The 19,057-nt window shown below is 36.8% G+C and overlaps 2 protein-coding genes across 4 annotated transcripts; both read left to right on the top strand.

The window, feature by feature from the left end:
• The first annotated feature begins 42 nt into the window (after window positions 1-42).
• On the top strand, window positions 43-5,519 carry LOC128155264 (gamma-aminobutyric acid receptor alpha-like). Of its 3 annotated transcripts, none has more exons than XM_052816889.1 (9): window positions 43-1,217; window positions 1,996-2,063; window positions 2,154-2,377; window positions 2,503-2,585; window positions 2,698-2,838; window positions 2,927-2,991; window positions 3,145-3,232; window positions 3,336-3,517; window positions 3,764-5,519. In XM_052816889.1, the coding sequence occupies exons 2-9, from the start codon at window positions 2,022-2,024 to the stop codon at window positions 4,028-4,030; spliced, it is 1,092 nt and encodes a 363-aa protein (XP_052672849.1). In that variant the 5' UTR covers window positions 43-1,217; window positions 1,996-2,021; the 3' UTR covers window positions 4,031-5,519. The 3 variants fall into 3 exon arrangements, with proteins under 3 accessions (XP_052672849.1, XP_052672848.1, XP_052672847.1); XM_052816888.1 differs by having other exon boundaries at window positions 45-1,217; window positions 2,169-2,377; window positions 3,312-3,517; XM_052816887.1 differs by having other exon boundaries at window positions 49-1,217; window positions 3,312-3,517.
• A 116-nt stretch (window positions 5,520-5,635) lies between these two features.
• Window positions 5,636-19,033, top strand: LOC128155267 (gamma-aminobutyric acid receptor subunit beta-like). The gene is made up of 16 exons (XM_052816891.1): window positions 5,636-6,357; window positions 6,986-7,178; window positions 7,630-7,759; window positions 7,870-7,971; window positions 8,102-8,275; window positions 8,367-8,533; window positions 8,749-8,992; window positions 9,096-9,192; window positions 13,950-14,041; window positions 14,162-14,229; window positions 15,488-15,714; window positions 16,280-16,362; window positions 16,700-16,837; window positions 16,931-17,083; window positions 17,172-17,407; window positions 17,593-19,033. The coding sequence occupies exons 1-16, from the start codon at window positions 6,338-6,340 to the stop codon at window positions 17,950-17,952; spliced, it is 2,484 nt and encodes an 827-aa protein (XP_052672851.1). The 5' UTR covers window positions 5,636-6,337; the 3' UTR covers window positions 17,953-19,033.
• Window positions 19,034-19,057: the final 24 nt, after the last annotated feature.

Genomic DNA, 19,057 nt, shown 5'->3' with positions numbered 1-19,057 from the left:
TGGCTCTTTTATTTGATGCCAATCTTTATAAACACGGGCGACTTATTTGAACAAAATTGTCCGTTTATCTATTTTCATTTACGTTAATTCAAATAAATCTGAAAGAAAGTTTAATAAATCAGTTAAAATGTATTTTATGGGAAGTAAAGATTAGGACAGATAGGTTCCATCTGCATCTGTTTGCGATTGAAAAATATCTTTGGTTTTATATTTGTCCTCCGCGTTCCAATCGACGGTACACTGTATGTGACAATTTACTTTGACTTACCGGTACAAGTAAAATTAAAACAAGAAATATGAAATATACACCAACTTTATTCAATTGCTAGAATGTGTATTTCGGTTGAAAGAAAAAAGAATAACGATGGGGATATATAAAAGTATACACATTGTAAGAAAATGTAAATTATCAATAGCATTGGAATCGCAAAAAAGAGAAATATGATTTATAGAAACATGGACGATCCATTAAGCAGCAAATAGGACAGATATTCCTACAAATAGCCAATTTAGCAAGAAGCAATCTAAAGAAGCGGCGATCTGAGTGATTTCCGTTCCTTCTCCCGGACTGGGCACGGATTCTCTTATTGTCGGAGAGAGCGCGTTTGGAGCTAATAACGCGTTCAGTATTAGCGCATTCAGCAGCGAACACCCTCATCTAATGGCGCTCTCCAGCCAAGCTGAGCGGGATTAAGTTGAAGAAGATGGATGTCGCGAGGCTGATGGTTTTGTTTTACTTTGACGTGTGGCAAGTACTTGTATTTCATTGTTTTCTATCGAAACAAACATGCTTTTCTTTAATTAACAATCTATTTGTTTTGATAATACCTACGCCGATTTTATGTTATTCTGTTGTTAGTGTGTGTTGATACATGTAATGGAATAAAGATAACAATTTTCAAACAACAAACCTTACTGAATTGCGGTCTTGTCGACAACACTTTAGGTACTAACGTCTGAAAACAAGAAATTCTATTCAATTTATTTTTAAGCAAAAATGTTAATATCATGGCCTGGTTACTGTCAACAATTAAAATGACACCAAGATAATTGACAGGTTGCTGTCAGAAAAGTCTTTGGTGAAATATTAGTTCTCTATGATTCTCTTTGTTTTCTTTTCAGCTTTTCAGATGACCTCACACTAAGGAAGAACGTCACCATATTGTTAGATAACCTGTTACAGACCTACGACAAGTCGGTGCGACCTGCAGGGCGGGGTAAGGTCTGCAAGTAGCTTTCTTACTTTCAGAAAACAAAATCGCAACTTGTCCTAATCAATTTTGTATTATTAAACAGTTTAGGTTTTAAACTTCGTTGTCTAAAATGACGGAAAATATAACTATTAAATTTTTCTCGGTTTTGGATACAGTCCTTTTTGCGATACGAGTAGGTAAATTTGGGATAAACGCTTTCTTAAGACAACCAATTCTTCAGGGTATTCTCTGCCGCTACAGTAGAGGGCATGCTTTTACGTGACACCATCGCCCAACAGTCAATACTCGCCCTATTCCCCAGTATGTACACATCGACAGGTTTCCTCTTCTCCTGTTTGATCTCATCAAGCGTTGACAAGACTCCCCGAATCCAATCAATGCTACGTCATCAGAACGCGCGCCACAGATTACCAGACGACAGTCTTTTCATCGGGGAGAGTTTGTCGTAATGCCTCAGACAGGAATTTAAGGCCTTCATCTGTCATCAAACAAATTTCAATTAGTGCACGTACTTGATGAGCCGCGATATGCAGTTACTGTTCGATGTTGCTCCTACAAAACTTCTATTATTACTACGACGTAAAGTAAAATATTAAGTATTATTTTAAGTAACTGCAAAACAAAAAAGAAAAGAAAAAGAAAAGAACATTAATTTTATTAAAGGCGACCCAACACACCAAATGTTTTGCAGCACTGTACTGTAATATTCACAACGCTTGAAATGAAGGTTTGCCTCATCGTATTTAGTTTAGTTTATATTTGATCGTTTTTTCAATTGCAGATGGACCACTGGTTATTAAAACCAATATGCTGGTACGGAGTATGGGACCTATCACAGAATCTGAAATGGTTCGTTCACCTATAACATGTTAAAAACGAGTCTCTGTTTTCTTGCATCGCTTTGGTGCAATAAAAACAATATATTTAAACTTTTATCAGACATACTCCCTTCAGTGTTACCTAAGACAGAGCTGGCACGACGAACGCCTGAAGTTTGACCTTCCCAACGTCACAGAGGTCACTCTCAGCAACACGTTTCTCAAGGACATCTGGAAGCCTAACACGTACTTCCTGAACGGTCGCTTGTCTACCCAGCCCAACATCACCGTCCCGAATGTATTTGTTCGGATCCGGAAGGACGGCAGTATTTACATGTCTCGCAGGTACAAGCCTTACTGTAGAGAACCCAAACAAGATAAAAACTTTGCTCTCAGAAGGTTGAGATTTGAAATTGTTTGATGTAAAGAACAATGTTCAGCTTATAGATGCAAATATCTTGTATTCCTAGGTTAACAATTAACGCAAAATGCCCCATGAATCTCTTGGACTATCCAATGGATGCCCCCGTTTGTCCTTTGCTGTTGGCTGGATGTACGGTTTGAAACAGACTTGGCAAATCATTAGTATCTCAATGCAAGCAATATCATCCATTGTTACAATTAATTACAGCTTCTAGATGATACTGTATACTATTTGTTTTCAGATGGCTACACGACAGATGAAATCATTTACAGGTGGCAAACCTCAAACAAATCTGGGGTAGAAATATATGATGACGTCACACTATCACAGTTTGATATAGTCTCTATCTGGACTGCGAATAATACTTACTCCGATGCATTAGGCAAGTATTTCATCATCTTCGTCGTCAGCAGCAACAAAATGAGTCAAAAATCTTACAATGCTATACATTATTTTTATTTATATTACAGGGACACAGTCCGGCCTTGAAGTCTACTTTCATCTAAAGCGGCACATCGGCTTCTTCATGCTCCAGGTTTGTTAGCGTTTTACCAGAGTTGTGGTTCTTATGCTGATTGTAAATATTTGTTTTTCCATGGACCTTTTTATCAATATCAGTTTCATGAAAGAGTCTTTAAGTTATTGAATTTCTGTCAAGTTTTCTGATCGTCTGTTTGACATTTCTTAGACTTATCTGCCGTGCACTCTGATCGTCTGCCTTTCATGGGTCTCGTTCTGGATAAACCGAGATGCAGCTCCTGCAAGAGTTCTTTTAGGTGAGTTCTACTGTAATAAACAACTGGAGAGAAATCGTCAACCATTTACATTACGTACATCAGCTACTTACCTCATCAGGTGTGACGACAATCCTGTCCACAGCGGCCGTGGGTCTGATTCAGAGGGACGGACTTCCCAGAGTTCCCTACGCCACCGCCCTTGACGTCTTCCTGAACGTCTGCATCTTCTACAACCTAGCCGCCATCATACAGTACTCCGCCGTGAACTACTTCACGAAGATTCTTCCTAAAGAAGGAGGAGCGTCCGACGATGAGGATGAAACGGTACCCTGGCTTCATTTGTTGTTTTTAACCCTAACCAACAGATAAAACTTGGTCCAAAGACATTATCGGAGTACATTTTTAAATTTAATTTTTTCAAGTGTATGTCATCTTCGCTAGCCAAGGGTTTTCCAATACACTACGCATTGCTACGCTTCTCTCCCATTAATATGAGAAGCGTGCTGTATCGGAAACCCTTGGCCAGCAAAGATGCGTGTATGTCAACACGAAAAGAGTTTATTTTTCCAGGAAAATGTTTTGAATGAAGACCAAAATGGCGTGTTGGACTGGAATTCGACAATAGGAAAAGAGACGCAAACCGGATGTATGATATTGTTCTGTAGGTGTCTTCTGGGCAACTTCCGGTTTCGGTACAACATGGTGAAATCCGCCGACGCAGCTAATGGAAATAGTGTCAGCAGTATAGACATTTTATCTAGATATATATTTCCACTTTCTTTTTGTCTTTTCCAAGCTTTTTATTGGGCTTGGTATCTCCGATTTAAACTCTCTTAGATAGAAAAGAAGACGAGCGAATTATTTCCGGGACAGGCATTTCTCACGCCCCGCATCAATAAAAATTATCGTGATAATTATTCACGAAAATATGTGTTTTATGATGGAATGACTTATTCACAGTTTCGCATTGACGAGATTACGAGTTTTTTATCTATCAATGCAACGGTTTTTGGGAGTTGATTTTAAATTAACTCTCCTATGCAGTTACGCAGGCAAACCGAAAGTGAAACAGTGTTCGGACCTAAGCACAAACTAACACCGCTGATAACATTTAGTCCTTGAAAATAATCGATAAATTCAATGTAATGTATACTAAAACATTGTTTTTCAAGGAAACTTATTTATAGATGCCTTGTAAATAGTCCAATTTTAAGTGGTACGAACAATTTAGATTTTTTTTGTAGTCGTACATTGTATGTATTCCTACGCCAGAGTTCAACATATCCGTAAATCTCCGACAAGCAGAGAGTTTCTCTTGCATATCGTAGATAAACGGATACAGTCGAGCGTCTTGTTGAACGAGACTAGAGTTCAATACTGCATGGATCTATACTATTTCTTTGAAATATCGATTACTGATACGTAGTTTGATGGAATTAATTCTTTGAATATTACACAACATGATTCATATGGGGTTTTCGCGAAATTCTTGTCGGAGAATAATTCATTTTTTTTTTAAATGTGCATAATTCAAATACATATAGGAAACTACTTGCCATGCAAAATAATATATCGTTGATTCTAAAATAAATAATAATCGATAAAATCAACTCCCGTCAGTTCTTTAGTATTTGATTAGTTTTAGTACAAAACTTTGTCCAGTTTCTTCTTAGCTTGATTTTTAGTTATGATTTAATATGTTGTTTGATCGCCTTCGCTGGCGGTTGTTTTGATAAAAATTATGAATGAAAATTACATGAGAATAAATAAACAAAACCATTTTTCCAAGTTTCATGACCTTTATTTGTTTTATGTCTTGACATTTTACAATATTTATATTTTAAAATATCTCTAATGAAACACAAATTAAACAATTACCTGGCTAAAAGAAACTATTAAAACCATCATTGATAAAATCTACAGGTTATAGGAAGGAAATATGGAAAATCGATGAGTGTGCCAAAAATAAATATTTGAACATCTTTTAAGTATTAGTAATTGAACAATTTTTTAACCCTTAAAAAACTGGAATGGATTATGTTCTACAGGTATTGTAGTACCTGTTTATTGTTTCAGTGAATTAATGTTTAACGTGTTTTTCTCATAGACAGTTGAAATTATTTGTATCCAAAAAAAGTATTTTCCAAAACATAGGTGTATAGAACCACAAATGTACGACAATGTTAACGTGGCTATTGGTAACTCATAGGTGATTTTACCGGCTATTGGTAACTCATAGGTGATTTTACCGTCGATGGTTCGATTCCACCAAGTTGTGATTTTTTTTTAATTTCATTGAATGAAGTATAAGAATTGAACGTTCAAATTATCAAAGCTGTTTTTTTTCCACAATAAATGTGTATTTATTTGTCGATGTTGTTTTCCGGATTTTTTCTTGATAAGTAGTCATGAGTGCCATTTTAAAATCAGTATAATGTTTCGAAAATTCTATTGCGGCAGATATTTATCTATTTGTAGAAAAGGGTACTTTCTGTTCAAACTCAGGAGTTGGCGAAATTATGGCTGCAATAACTCTTTCAACAGACTTAAAAAGTATTTCAATGTGAAATTCTTAATGAATAACAAATATATATCATGTAAACTTGACAATTTATATTACATTATTATAATCTGCAGAAATAGCACTGAAAACCGTCAAAAAATGCTGAGTCTTTACCATTTAAATCGTTTTTCAAAAATGTATAATAGGTTTATGTTGAAAGATGAAATAATCATGTCCGCAATTTGATACTTAATATATAAAATGATTTATCTTCTAAATCAATTACTAATCATCATTGTATAAAAATATATTATACTATTCTTTAAAGTTGTAATCGCTGCGTCCCGTTAAACATGTCTATTGGGAACAACGCCGCTGTAATAAGTATACCCGGTATCGACACTTCTAAGTTATAGAAGATTAATGCAGTAGTATAGTATACCCCGTTATTCAAATGTACATGTATATAGATTAAAGATGTATTTGATAAAGAAGTTCAAGGATTGGTCCCGGGGGTGACCATTTTGTTTGACTCACGACTGCAACTGACGGTGTATTATTATTACCTCACCGTTATGTATGGAGCCCCCGGGGTCCTAGGAAACAGCTGACGTTCATTCACTTCCTTGCATCAGTCCAACATGATTCTCTCTTGCAGAAGGTAGGCATTTCTTCTTAAATGGCTTGAATTTTTTTAAGGTTTAATAGATTTATTTCATGTATTATCGAAGTAAGATGAATTGTACGGGTGCAATGCTTATCTAGTAAATCAGTTTTCTTTGTATTGTAATTCTATAATATCAGTGCATTCTTGTGTGACCGTCGATCCTAATAATCTATTCTAAATACCCCAAAATTAGAATATGTTTTCAGTGTAAGGTTTGCTGCATTCATCATTGGCATAAGAACTGAATCATAATATACAGAGTATATTTCTTTATTTTATCATACATATAATCAGATCGCCCCTTGTCTCTTTAAGACTTGTAAACATATAAACGTAGATTCATGTGGGCAGTGCTTTTTTAAACATGTTGGAATCCTAATTATTTTGTTTATTATAAAAATGTTTTTATATCTTCATTTTCTTATATCTAGGTTTAATATAATTTTATTATTATCGAGCATACCGTGACCGATATCATAATCGTTGTCGAAGATTTCAATTCGCTTATTCTCGTTATCGGACTCTAATAAAGGTCCGTGGCATGGTTCGTTGTACATGTATGCATTGAATAGACAAAAGAAATGTTACATATGTGTATGATGTATGTTTTGTTTTTTGACAGATGGCGATTCCTGCTAATTGCCTGTGTCATACACAGCGCTATCTCCTTCCCACAATTCCAGGACCTGATTCCTAACGGGAAAAAGGTCCCCCACCCCTGTAGCGACGGGGCATGGTCGGCGGTGGGACACGCTAATCCCGCGGGTGGCCACCAAAGAAATCCGTTTGGAAACGATTTTGCTGCGACCGGAATGGTGAGTTTATCTTTCTGGACAGGCTCTTGTTCTGGGTAGTTTAAGAGGCTTGATGACTGTGGCCGTTTATCTGACTATATAAATCTTCTTAAGAAGAAGAGCTTTGTATAAAGATACAGGAAAATCTTCAAATTTTAAAGATGAAATATATGAAGTTTTTTTGTTTTATCAATTAATAGATATTAACTCAATCGGCACACCTCGGCCGATTCGTATCTTTAACTTAAAGAATCATAGTAGATCTGATGGCTAAATTGTTGACCACCCAGGCTCAATCAAACTAGTGCTACTGTTTTAAACTTGATTGAGAAGCGTCATCATTTTGAAGTTTGTAAAGGTTAAAAAAAAAAGAGGCGGGTGTAAAATGTTCGGCCTTTAAACTTCAGATCTCTTTAATTAACAAGTTAATTGATATAATGTACATGTTTTCATTGCTCTCATACTTAATCAGGTTTGGTCCGAAAGTTTTTGTCGAGCCGATTCTGACGATGATGGGAGGACAAACGGCGAAGAATTGGGGGATCCAGAATGCACCTGGAGCCAGGGTCAGGAACTGTCGAACCCCGCCACTGGTCATCCAGGTATGACGTCACGTCGTTACGTTGAATTATCGCCCTATTTACTCACGCTCTTTGTCATGACCGGAAATCAGTGCATGTTACTCAGACCACCGTGAAATGTTTTTATACAGGTGTGTGTGAGCCGATGGATGACGAACGATGTAAAGGCAAAAATGACTGGGTAGTATGCAGCAAACAGAAGGAGATGGAGTGTGACGTGCTTAGTGATCCGGGTAAGCCAAATAATGTATTGAATTGTATAGAAAATGTAATGGACTTTCCCGTAAAGCTGCATTCTTGAATTTCTCAGGAAACAAACTGCGCATGTCCACGAGCAAGTAAAATTTTGATGTTGTTTTCCAGATACCCAGTTCTTCGACATCAGGTTTCCCAAACGTAAAGTCCCCGCAGAGAAGACGACTTACACGTGCATGGTTGTGGAGGTACCGGAAATGGAAGACCATCACATGGTGGCCAACAAACCCCTGATAGACAACGAAAACGTCATGCATCATTTGCTGGTCTACGGTTGCCAAGGTAACCAGAAAGCTCTTTGTTGAAAAGAGCTGCTACATTATGAAATAAAAAAAATTTAGGTTATATAGATATTTCTATGGAACTTTTATAGAAGAAGTATCAATGAAGCTGAACACGCCTTATGAATGCGGTATGGAGGCGACAGCATCTTGCAGAGATTTAATTGGACTGTGGGTCGTAGGGTCAAAGGGCGAATGCATGCATCCCAAGGCAGGATTCCGCCTTGGTAAAAATGGATACAGACACCTCGCTGTCCAGGCAAGTATCCAAATAGCAATAGTCTCTAAACTTCGTACATGCAGCACAGATATCCCGAAAACTTTTATATTGCCAATGTCTAAATGATGATTTATAATTGTGCTTTATGGGTACCGCAGTCTGCTCAAACTATAGTTTATAGTGACACTATATCTACTGAAGAATGTGAATATAATATAAATTAAGTATTTTTTAAGTGGTTTTAATTGTTTTAGATGCATTGGACCAACAAGCACCAGCACTCAGACTACTACGATGAGTCCGGGATGAGGATATTCTACACCAAGTCCCTGAGGGAGCATGACGCCGGGACACTGTGGCTGGGACAGATGTTCTTTGAGATCCCCCCACAGGCCCCGGAGACCGACGTACAGGGAGTGTGTACGTCAGAGTGTACCTCCAAAATCTTCACGGACAACATCAATATATTCGGAGCCACCAATCACATGCATCTGCTGGGTGAGTGGATATCATTGGTGCTTCTCTAATTGTCCTTAACTTGAATTGACGTTTTATAGTTATGATATGTGCATGTTAAAATAACTGATTCATGTAACTCCAGGTACTCGAGGGAAAGTTGAGCATTTCAGGAGCGGGAAGCGTGTGGGAGTCATAACAAACGATACCCACTATACATACCACAGCCCGGTTCAGAACAGGTTAGTTACGGGTTACTTCATCTTCGAACCCTGTTCGTAGGGAGTGGTGCGGATCAGAAACCCCTGCCTAGTAAAGAGCCAGGGGTTTCTGATCCGGTAACTTATAAAGGATGAAAGAAAGCTATAACAATGGCTCTAGAAAATTATTCTTCACGATATCAGTTTATACTTATATGATAATAATACTTAACTGTTTTACTGAGAAATATCAAATCGATTCGATTTTTTTTTTAGTTTTGATACCCCTGTAGTGGTGAGACCAGGGGATGAGTTACGGACCACATGTACCTTCAACTCTGAGGGGGTGGACAGAACTACTTTCTTCGGGAAAGGAACTCACGATGAGATGTGTTTAGTGTTCATAAAGTATTACCCGAAACAGATGGCGCGAATCCAGAAGTGTCTGTCGTTCAAGGAGCTGTCCATGTGCACGGCTTTCCCGCAGACGGTGGGACTGTTCGAGGACGGAATGCGGGGGTGTAACGTCCCCCAGTTCACCTCACTCACCAATCCCGCCACCCTTACAATGGTATTCCAGGTAAAAACTCTGACCGATTACTAGTAATATCAGTGAACACATTGACGTTTTTTGAAGTGTAGAAAAAGTAAAATATATTGAATGTTAATATATTACCTTTAGGGATTCATTTTGCAGTGAGAGAGAAATTAACTGTAAGAGGCAAAATATTATTCATAATTTTTTTTTATTATTATTCGTAACTTTGCCCATATAGAAATTATAAAAGCGAGTATTTTGTAGTCTTTGTAACATTGTTTCGATCTTCTTTTCTCTGGTGTGTGTTCAATTGAAGCTCTTTTTGTTGACAGATTCAGACCAAATGTAGACCAGACATATGTACACAAGAATGCAAAAATACTATGCGGGAACTTCGGCAGCATCCGTGTTTAAAAGAAGATGTGTGGGAATACATTAAATTTTTCTTAATGGAGGAAAAGCACAGTGGCAGTGGAATCGATGTCGAAAAATTGCTAGTTCTATATACTGTGTGTGATTTGCAGCTTGGACAAGAAATCGGACGTGACGTAAGCAGGAGAATAACAACCATGCGCACGACACCATCCCAACCCACTAACATAGATTTTACTTCCACAAGTACTGACACAGACCACATACACACGTGTCCCAAATGTCCGCCAACCCATTTGAGTATATGCAACAATAGCGCCTCACGAAATATCATTCCATCCATAGCTACTTTCATAGGTGTAATAATTTCACTTGTTGATTTCTTGATTACTGCCATGTAGGTCTCTGTAGTGAGATCTTGACTTAACCCTCAGTCCAAAGTTCCTACCGATATTGTTCAGTGTTTGGCGACAAATGGACAACAGCATCTGTCCTTTTCAGTGTTCTTGTTTTGGAGTACCATACCAGATACTCTAAGAGTGGATGACGTTGATCCAAATAACCAGGCGTTGTCCAAACATCGCGTGATTCTACGCCATTTTGTGGTTCCTTCGAAAATAAGATGTTCGATTATGAACGATGTTCTATTAAACAGATTGGTGTGTTTGTTCGCCCTATACTGCTATGGTAAATGGTATGGACAATAATGAATGCACTTCCTTACTTAATTTATTTAATTATTTATTTTTGTTGTACTTTGTATTATATATATTTGCTTATTTGTTTAAGATTGGCCATGACCTTTTGAAAGAAGACATGTTTAGTTACAAGATTTGTATGTTTAATTACAAGATTTGCTGTAATCTAATGCTATCAGTGTCTGCAAATGATTAACTTGACACGAAACAGCATGAAAAAGAACAGTCTTTTATTTAGCTTTATCTCAGTGATTGCAATTGACCATAATCCTGTTTCGGTACACACCTGAGGCTACGGTTCACGTAACTGAATAAAACTGACGGCCGACAGGAAGACTTTGTGTTGTAACACCGTCCACTGCTCAGGGAATGTCTTTAGATGTGTTACGTTCTTCAGCAGGGGTTACGTTTGGGTAAAGCATGTCTTCTATTGCAGGAGTTACATTATAGAGTGTCGTAATAGTATATGTGGTTCGGTCGGTATCGAGTGTTAGTGTTTTTATTTTATTATATTTACATTTTCCAGTGTCTTTGTCTATGATAACACTACGAAATAAATTTAAAACGTATAGTCCAATACATTTCATTAATGACGCAAATGACGTACAATGGGGTGCTAGCGGAGTTTTCATAATTATACGAAATGAGAATAATGTATGTCAATAATTTAATATTTAATGAACAATTGCTGACAATTACATAAATGCAAGTAACAAGGAATCATTCTTTGAATATTATAAGTTGATTATTACCGTTGGGGCGAGATCGAATCTACATGTAATTGAATTAGATCACGCCCCGACCATAATGATATCCTCATTATACTCAAAGAATGATTCCTTACTTGTTAATATTAGAATAGAAGACTTGTATACCTTCTGCATTCCCGCTTTATAAGACCGCGGAACATTAACTGGCAAGATTGGAAATATCTAGCTTACGTCAGTTTCACTTGTTACAGTCAAAACATTTGAAATGGGCGGGAACAAATTGACACGGACGTCTGAGAAAACATTGGATTGAAACTGTAGTTATATGAAATGTATTTTCAATCCACCTCATCATTTCTAACTTGCATAGTAATCTAAAGCGATCGAAAAACATTTTAATTAGTATCAGAAAAGCGCCTGAAAAACATTTTATTTCATCAATAAGTATATTATCAGCAAATGTGAAAAGATACCAATTCGGAGATATCATACGCAGGTCAAAGCATTGTCCGATGACTTCTTATATGAAACATTTTATATATTCTATTATTGGATATAATTTTAATCTCATTAATGGGAACTTTGATTGTTCTTCTCTGTGAATAAACCCCACTTGATATCAGACTTGTGACGACTGATTCTCTGAAGTCATCGGACAATGCCTTGCCTTGCGTATTATCTCTCCCAAATTGAGATCTTCTCATATTTGCTGATTATATACTTATAGGTAAAATATTTTTTTTTCAATCACTTTGCTGATACCAAATATAATGTTTTTCGATCGCTTTAATTAGCATGTATATAGCAAGTTAGAAATGCCGTGGTGGATTGAAAATACATTTCCTATAACTACATGTACAGTTCAATCCAATGTTTTCTCAGACGTCCGTGTCAATTTGTTCCCGCCCATTTCAAATGTTTTGACTGCAACAAGTGAAATTGACGTACGCTACATATATTTCCAATCTTGGCAGTCTTATTTCCACTAGGTGCGTCCATGATTTCATAACCACAATAAAAAAAAATACCATAATAAGCAACGTTATTTTAGTGATCATGGTATAATGAACTTCAAGTGCTATTCTGACACATTGACCATGAAGCACAGGTCTATGCACATCATGGAATACTAGTTTGCTTGCAGAGCATTTTGCTGTTCACAAAAAAGTTGTTCATTTCTTCAAATAGGCTGTACTTTGGGTTCAATATCCTCGTAAAATATAGATTTTAGAAAAGAGTATATTAAACATGAATTGCATTTTCATGGAATTTGATTTGAAATAATGTAAAAAGTAATTAAAATACATTTACCCGTGTTAGATTAAAAATGTCCTAGAGGTACTAACTGTTAAATTGATTAACTTTTGCGTAAATGTATCCAACTTTAGATGACACATGTAAATCGAGGTCCTATCCACCCTTAAGCATTTTACTCCCTAAACATTGACATTAATTTTGAAAAAAAAAAGAAACTTTCAGATATTTGTGATTCAAGGTAAGCAGTGGGTAGTACAATGTCTGCACAGTAGAGAAAATATTTCACTTCGATAGCATATCGTAGTCATATCATTAACTCACTAGCACGCTGTTTTGTAAACAAATGATCAGTTTTACAGACACATGTAAAGTGGCCTTTTGTTTTAGTCTTTGACGAAATTTCACGAAAACATTTTAATTTGGTAAGTCATAAAATGTAAGAATTATAGACACAAATCTCAACCATAGATAAAAAAAATGGCGATGAATGATCAGAGACTGCTCAAAATAATTTTTTAAAAAGATGCAAGAAGAGGTAATTCAAATGGTCCAACGTTTGATCACATATAATCATCCCACCATCGATTGATTTGAACATCAGAGAAGAGATTTGAACTGTTAAGGATTGAGTGATGTCATGTTAGGGTATTTAGACACTCTGGTGAACTCGAGTTTGTGTAGAAATTTGCGCAAATATTCAAATTACTTCATCCTGACCTAAAGTTAAAAAGAAATTAAAATTCTAATTTTTTCTTTACTGAATTATGATTATGGCTAGAAAACTAATATCTTATTTTTTTTAATTTGACGAGTAATCACCCAGCCTCCTTAGACATAAAAAATAAATTACAAACTTGAATTTTGGCACACATTGATAAAGTCATTCATGAAAAAAAATCCAATATGCTAGAGGTCATTGGAGGACCTTTTTCCAGAATGGAGCCCTAGTATAGGATCAATGTCTTGACAGAAGTCATTGATTCCTGAAGTCTCTCTTGGCGGGCATACGAGATTTCCTGCCTCAAATGGACCGTCGGTTGGCTTTCGTACTGTGGGTACTTATTCCGACAAGGTAAGAGTATGTTTTTCTTTCAGAGAGAGAGAGAGAGAGAGAGAGAGAGAGAGAGAGAGAGAGAGAGCGAGAGGTAGTGGATTCGTAACTTATTGTAGACTGTAAATATACTTATAATTAATTCAATCAAGTAACACGTGAAATGTTTGCAGGGTCTGTTTCTCTAATTCCCCCGATGTAACCTCGTCCGTCATTGACAGTCTCCTTAGTAACTACGACATCAGACTAAGACCCAACTTTGGTGGTAATTTTTTGTAGTTTAAATAAAAACAAACTAATCATAGATGAATACTTTTTTTTCCGTTTATATCACTCCTATCAATGAATAGTTTATTTCAAACAACCCATTGTTCTATCTATTTAGATGCTGCCGTAGATGTAGGCATTGAGTTGGTGGTGGCCAGCTTTGATACGATCTCTGAGGTCAATATGGTGAGTTGTATTAAGTCCATAAATCAAAGTAGTAGTTTAAATCTATCATTTTGCTAGTACCGATTGCCTTGGCAAACATTGAATCAAATAGAGCAAAGTGGAACATTGAAGAGGAAACGGTTTTAGCTGGCTCAGGCGATTGCAATGTAATTTTTACCTGGTTTAGATGTTAAATATGGGATTTGGTGATTTCCATATTGGTAAAGAACAAAATATTTCTGACTTCATCTTGCTTTTCGCCAATCTTAAACATTTTCTGACCATGCATATGTTGTGTATTTCAAAATTTCCAAGGAAAATTTCCGCTTAAGTTTACCTGACCCTATCTTTCAATTAATTTCCTTATAAACACAGTACGTGCCTGAATCTGTGCAAAACCCCTTTAGTTAAGAAGTATCGACTTTAGATCTCAGTTACGGCAAATTAATTGAAATTTCCATTCTGTTTCTGATAACTTTTTCTGGACCGTTTCATCTGGCTATCTATAACTATATTGTCTGATTTCTCAGATAGCAATCTTCTCACATTCCACCTCAATCGAAATTACGAGTTAAATTGACAAGAAACGAGAGGGATTCGAGATTTCTGATCGAACGCTTCCCACTTTGATTTCGCTTCGTTTGCGTGGAAACATTCTTGCCAAAAATACCTACAAGTTGATTGTCGCTAAAACACGTTTCGTGTCGATTTTCCTTGCTCGTAATTGAATCGCTTATCTAGATTTACAAAACAAGATTTTAGTGTAGCAAATAATTCCATGTGACACCGTAGTCATGATTGATATATCCCTCCGCGCAAATCGGTCGCCAAGCAATTGGATTTAAGCTTTATTTCTTTATACATCTGATCTCCTCATGGTATTGGAATGGAATGCTTCTTCTCTGATTTAGAGCTTATATACAGTATACCGACTTTATGAGTATTTCTTTGCGATTTATTGATGATGTAAATATCCAATATTAGTTTATGCAATGTTTCATTTTTTTCAGTAAATAGCTTTTGATGATAAATAGGAAACGCATATTTCCAATGATACGCGTACGCAAAAACCATAGAATAAATGCATTTACTGACATTTGCATTTACTTTGAACGCGACCAAAGAACTTAATCAATACAAAACATGATCACCGACCGAGGAGGACGATTTGCCCATCTCAGTATCATGAGAGGATCATCATTTGGTTAATACCAAATTGTGTCGAATCTCGTCCAAAAATATTGATGGTTTGGTGGTAACTTTAATGGTTGTTTTGCAGGACTACACAATCACAATATACCTGAACCAGTACTGGACGGACGAGAGACTGACCCACGGGAACCTGTCCACCTCCACCAGCCTCACCCTCACGGGAGATTTCGCGGACAAAATCTGGGTCCCGGACACCTTCTTCGCCAATGACAAGAACTCATTTCTTCATGACGTCACGGAGAAAAATAAAATGATTCGTTTGTACGGCAACGGGTCCGTCGTCTATGGAATGAGGCAAGTATCTACTTATTAACGATTACCAAGATCTTGGAAGATGGTCTGCTATATATACCAATGACATGATGGATTAATTTAATTGGTCTTCCTCCGAAACGATTGCCGCTTTTCATCGTCATCTGAAGAGTCTTAAGAGATTTGCTATGACCCTGAAGTGGTTTTAATCAGCTAATAGAAATAGAAAGCGATGACCGGGATTGGGGTTCCATTCTGGGGGATCAATCTCCTTTTATGGTTTAAGTATGGCCCACCATACTCCCCGGCAGCAAGTGTAAACAGAATGCTCTAACAGACAAATAATTGGGTTCGTACGGCATATTTTGACGGACAAATGACTTTTTCAGCAATATTGCGCCATTAGTTTGAGGCAAATAATATGAAGAGAAAACCCTGCTGAAATAAAACACTTTTCATATAACCCGGTATTTAAAAAAAAAAGAATTCATTATTAAAGGATATTTAACTCCCAGGGTCCCTTCTAAAACAATAAACGACCCAGTTTCATTGGAAATGAAATCCAGCAAACGGTAACTAAAAGAAGGCTTGATTTTTTATAATTCAGATTCACAACCACACTTGCTTGTATGATGGACCTGCATAACTACCCGCTAGACGAGCAAAACTGTACCGTGGAAATTGAAAGCTGTAAGTTTGTAGCTTTAGAAACTGTTGCAATACATGAAACATTGCACTATCTGTGATGTGTTTCATATCAATGAAACAGTGATTGCTCTCTACCATTAGTCTATTACATGTAGTACTAGTATCTTTTCGGAATATATGTGTCATAATGTAAATTCTGTATGCATTTCCATCCATGCACACATGCTTCACCAATTTTTGTTCAAAGTTTCAGTTTTAAAACATGATTTTGTTGTGCATGCTCTTGGTTTTTTTTTTCGTATTTATCGCGAAAAATGGTAAATTTGTTTTCAATATCATATCAACTTTTCCACATACGATAGTGGTTTTCTTCCTTCAGATGGTTACGACATGGCGGATCTATACCTCCACTGGAGAAGTGGGCACCACTCTGTACACGGCATACAAGACATAGAGCTCCCCCAGTTCTCTATTGTGGAGTATAGAACGGTGGAGAAGATAGAGAGCCTACTGACAGGTGCCCGGGCGACTATTTCGGAACTACTGATATTAAACTAAGCAACATCCATGTTTTAAACTAATGATATAAGGGTATGTTTGTATGTTCTAGGGAAGTATCCCCGACTGTCGCTCAGTTTCAAGCTCCACAGGAACGTGGGCTACTTCATCTTCCAGACGTATCTTCCCTCCATTCTGATCGTCATGCTGTCTTGGGTGTCGTTTTGGATTAACCATGAAGCAACATCAGCGAGAGTGGCTTTAGGTGACCTCTATTACCCCATACAATGTTGGGAAGCAAAAGTTCAAAATATCCTACAGTTGTCTAAAGAGTTATTTCATAATCGTTGCAGGAATTACAACCGTTCTCACCATGACTACGATAAGTAATGGCGTCCGATCGTCCTTGCCGCGGATCTCCTATGTCAAGGCCATTGACATTTACTTGGTGACGTGTTTTGTGTTTGTATTTGCCGCCCTGTTGGAGTATGCGGCTGTTAACTACACATACTGGGGAAAGAGAGCGAAGAAGAAGAGGCGGATCAAAGAAATGACAGATAGGAGAGTGAAATCACAAGAGGAGACCAAAGTAGGTCTTACTAGTAATTAAATTCAAAACGGGGAAAAATAGGGTTTACATATTATTTTACATTTGTTAATACTTTAAAGTCAGTAATTTATGAGCATGATAAACGGTAAGCGGAACATGGTCTGAACAAGATATATTTTGATCACACCTAAACATAAATTCTATCGTAAGGTTCGATGTTGTAGAATAGCGATGTGTGTTACACAACTGTCAACAATCCAGATGTATCGCCGGTCATCTCTCTGAGGGGGAATAAAGAGACGCAGATAGATTTAGAAACAGGAAACACGTCATTTATTCCAAGAGCGTGTATGTCACGTGGTTACATCCCAGAATCCTTGGTCAAAAGGAAACGTTCGTCCAGTTTGAGAAAACAGCGGCATGCAGCGACACAAGGATCCATGACAGAGGAAAGAGACAAATGTAAATCTAAGTTCTTGTCCATAAAGGATGTCAATAGCATTGACAGGTTTTCCAGGTTACTGTTTCCGCTGCTCTTCCTGATTGTTAACGTAGTGTACTGGGGATTCTACCTTGTGCTGTGAAACCAAATCGTTCCTTCCAACTGTTACAAATGAATCAATTTTATTAAAAGATTGCTTTCTGTTGCCGATGCATAAAAGTAACAAAATATTTTTTTTCTTTTCTGTACCTCTGCATGAAACAAACAAGTGTTGAATGTTAATAAGGTCGTAAAAGAGAACCAAAAATTATATAGAAAAATATATTAAATGGATAAAAGGAGGACATAGGACATAGACAAACGTCATTTCAGTACAGCATCTGTTTAGTGAACTATAAGTACTCGGATGTCCTTCAATCTATGTACATACGGTATTGTAAATAGTCTTACTTCATTAAGGTCAGACGACACGTTCCTCAATTTTAGATAACTTTTTCCAGGAATTTGTTGATGGTTTACTACTATTTTGACAAGTTTTCTTGCAAAAAATTAGGGTACCTTACCAGGCATTTCTGCAAAATAAAAGAGTATGCAATTTCCTATATAATCTTCTTGAAAATACACTTGAATTGCTGGTATAAAAATAAATACATATACAGCACAGCAAAATTCACTACTCTATCTCTGCCGGGGCGGGGCTTTGAACTCACGACCTCTAGAACCTATACGCTTCTGGCAGTGAGCGGCCACGGTTCTTATCACTCGGCCACCTAAACACATAACCACATGCAATTAAATTTTAATCATTTTTAAATAATTATACAATTAATTTTTTTATTGGAACTCTTTATTACGAGGAGATACAAAAAAGATTCTCGAGGAACGTGTCGTCTGACGTTAATACTGTTCAAACCGAAAAGCAATCATTCTTATTGCACACACTCTATTACAGCTAATTTTCAGTCCATACTGTATAATTATCAACACCGCATGTACTGTGTAATTAATAAATCATACTGCTCAATACTGTAAAGCTTCTTTAACTTTTTTATTTATATTACTGCAACGTCTATGCTACACACCAACTTATTTTCACTCCCAATAGACTGTACCAATCTTTCTGTGTAGACTCTTGCTGTCCATACAGCATATCAACTAATTTTACTGTTCATACTTTTTAATTTTATTTTCCATACTGTAAACAGCTTATATTCTGTCCGTACTGTAGCCTGTTTCCCTGGCCTACC

The sequence above is a fragment of the Crassostrea angulata genome, chromosome 7 (assembly GCF_025612915.1).
Source record: "Crassostrea angulata isolate pt1a10 chromosome 7, ASM2561291v2, whole genome shotgun sequence".
Lineage (NCBI taxonomy): Eukaryota > Metazoa > Mollusca > Bivalvia > Ostreida > Ostreidae > Magallana > Magallana angulata.
This window is presented reverse-complemented; position numbering and strand designations above follow the sequence as displayed.

Excerpts from the sequence above, each read along its gene's own strand:
- LOC128155264 (XM_052816887.1), top strand. The coding sequence starts at position 2,022 with ATGCTGGTACGGAGTATGGGACCTATCACAGAATCTGAAATG. Across the intron at positions 2,586-2,697 it reads TCCTTTGCTGTTGGCTGGAT|ATGGCTACACGACAGATGAA; the intron begins GTACGGTTTGAA and ends ATTTGTTTTCAG. Across the intron at positions 2,992-3,144 it reads TCGGCTTCTTCATGCTCCAG|ACTTATCTGCCGTGCACTCT; the intron begins GTTTGTTAGCGT and ends GACATTTCTTAG.
- LOC128155267 (XM_052816891.1), top strand. The coding sequence starts at position 6,338 with ATGATTCTCTCTTGCAGAAG. Across the intron at positions 7,760-7,869 it reads CCCCGCCACTGGTCATCCAG|GTGTGTGTGAGCCGATGGAT; the intron begins GTATGACGTCAC and ends GTTTTTATACAG. Across the intron at positions 8,993-9,095 it reads CAATCACATGCATCTGCTGG|GTACTCGAGGGAAAGTTGAG; the intron begins GTGAGTGGATAT and ends ATGTAACTCCAG.